At 39.4% G+C, this 1719-nt stretch overlaps 1 protein-coding gene across 1 annotated transcript; it reads left to right on the top strand.

Annotated features, from left to right (window-relative positions):
* The first annotated feature begins 303 nt into the window (after positions 1-303).
* Positions 304-1218, top strand: LOC139309867 (vomeronasal type-2 receptor 26-like). Its single transcript, XM_070934064.1, has one exon. It carries the CDS (start codon positions 304-306, stop codon positions 1216-1218), a length of 915 nt encoding a protein of 304 aa, XP_070790165.1.
* The last annotated feature ends 501 nt before the right edge of the window (positions 1219-1719 follow it).

The following is a 1719-nucleotide window of genomic DNA, read 5'->3' as shown; positions in this document are numbered from 1 at the left end:
AGGCACCTTCTCCAGTCAGGAAGGTGGGTGAAAAAATCAGCAGGAAAAGCCTCTCTCCGAGGGAGATGGACACTGAAGAAATATGACAATAAATTAATACTTCCTGTAAATGTTTTGCCTGTATGTTTTACCTTGCTTGTTCTGTTCATGAAACAAATGGTAAGTAGCTGGGAAAAGGACAATCCCTCATTAGTCTCAGTTCATACCTAACTTTTATTATTCTTTTTATTCTGCTTAGGCAGTTACCCTATAAGGTTTTCTTGTTACTGGTATGGAAAAAAAATAAAACAGAAAATATTAAAAATGTCCTTCTCTTCAGATGCAGATTATTGCACCAAATGTCCAGAAGATCAGCATCCAAATAAGGAACAAGATCAGTGTCTCCCTAAGGAAATAACTTTTCTCTCCTATCAAGAATATTTGGGAATCATTGTGGTTTCACTTGCAGCCTTCTTGTCCTTAATTACTGCCTTAGTGTTAGCAATCTTCACTAAATACACAGATACTCCCATTGTCAAAGCCAGTAATCGGAACCTCTCCTACATCCTTCTCATCTCACTCCTGCTTTCTTTCTTAACAACCTTCCTCTTCATTGGACACCCAAGGAGAGTCACCTGCCTTTTTCGACAAACAGCCTTCAGCATAATCTTCTCAGTTGCTGTTTCTTCTGTCTTGGCCAAAACAATCATGGTGGTGCTAGCCTTCCTGGCTACAAAGCCAGGAAACAGAGTGAGAAAATGGCTAGGAAGGAATTTGACTAACTCCATCATCCTTTGTTCTTCCAGTATTCAGGCGGTCATCTGCAGCATCTGGCTGGTGGTCTCTCCTCCATTTCCTGATTCTGATATGCACTCCCAGTCAGGAGAGATTGTACTTCAGTGCAACGAAGGCTCTCTTCCCATGTTTTATGTTGCTCTTGGTTACATGGGCCTCCTGGCCACCATCTGCTTCATAGTGGCTTTCCTGGCCAGGAACCTCCCTGGGACCTTCAACGAAGCCAAGCTGATCACCTTCAGTATGCTGGTCTTCTGTAGCGTCTGGGTGTCTTTTGTACCCACCTACCTGAGTACCAAAGGGAAGTACATGGTGGCTGTGCAGGTCTTCTCCATCTTGGCCTCCAGTGCTGGCCTGCTGGGCTGCATCTTCATGCCCAAGTGCTACATTATTTTAATAAGACCAGATCTGAACATAAAGGAACAGCTAATAGTGAAAACATAAACTGTTCATTTTCTGCATTTTTCCTCTCCAGATTATAAATTTACGTACATCCTCTCCTGTCTCTAAAAATATTTGTATCAGACTTTAAGTTGTGTGGATTTCAGTTTCTACAGATTGTAACAATGATGATGTCAGATGGGAATTCTTGGAAGTCTATACATTTGCCAAGACTGGCAAATGCTGTTCTAGAAAATTCTTTAATATTAGAGGTGCCATCTCCACTTTAGTGGGAAGCATTTTCTATCTGTTTAGGATAATGGATTTACTTTTTTATAGCATTGTTATATTATTATTGTCTCTTCTGAAGCATATTCACAAAATGCTAGCATTGCAGAGTCAAATCAAATTTTATATTCATTGCAATACATATGTGATTCTAAAAAATCTGCTTTTGTAAACTAAATGTTATGTGATCAAATAATTTTAATTTTGCCAGTTATTTTGACAATTCCATTGTGGGTAGCTCCAAATAATACTACAATTCTGAGGATAATTTTCTCT

Source organism: Pituophis catenifer, unplaced genomic scaffold (genome assembly GCF_029215685.1).
Source record: "Pituophis catenifer annectens isolate HBS135680 unplaced genomic scaffold, rPitCat1.0.hap2 SCAF_2, whole genome shotgun sequence".
NCBI lineage: Eukaryota > Metazoa > Chordata > Lepidosauria > Squamata > Colubridae > Pituophis > Pituophis catenifer.
This window is presented reverse-complemented; position numbering and strand designations above follow the sequence as displayed.

What these genes read in the sequence shown, in the direction of transcription:
- LOC139309867 (XM_070934064.1), top strand. Translation starts at nt 304, where the DNA reads ATGTCCTTCTCTTCAGATGCAGATTATTGCACCAAATGTCCAGAAGAT.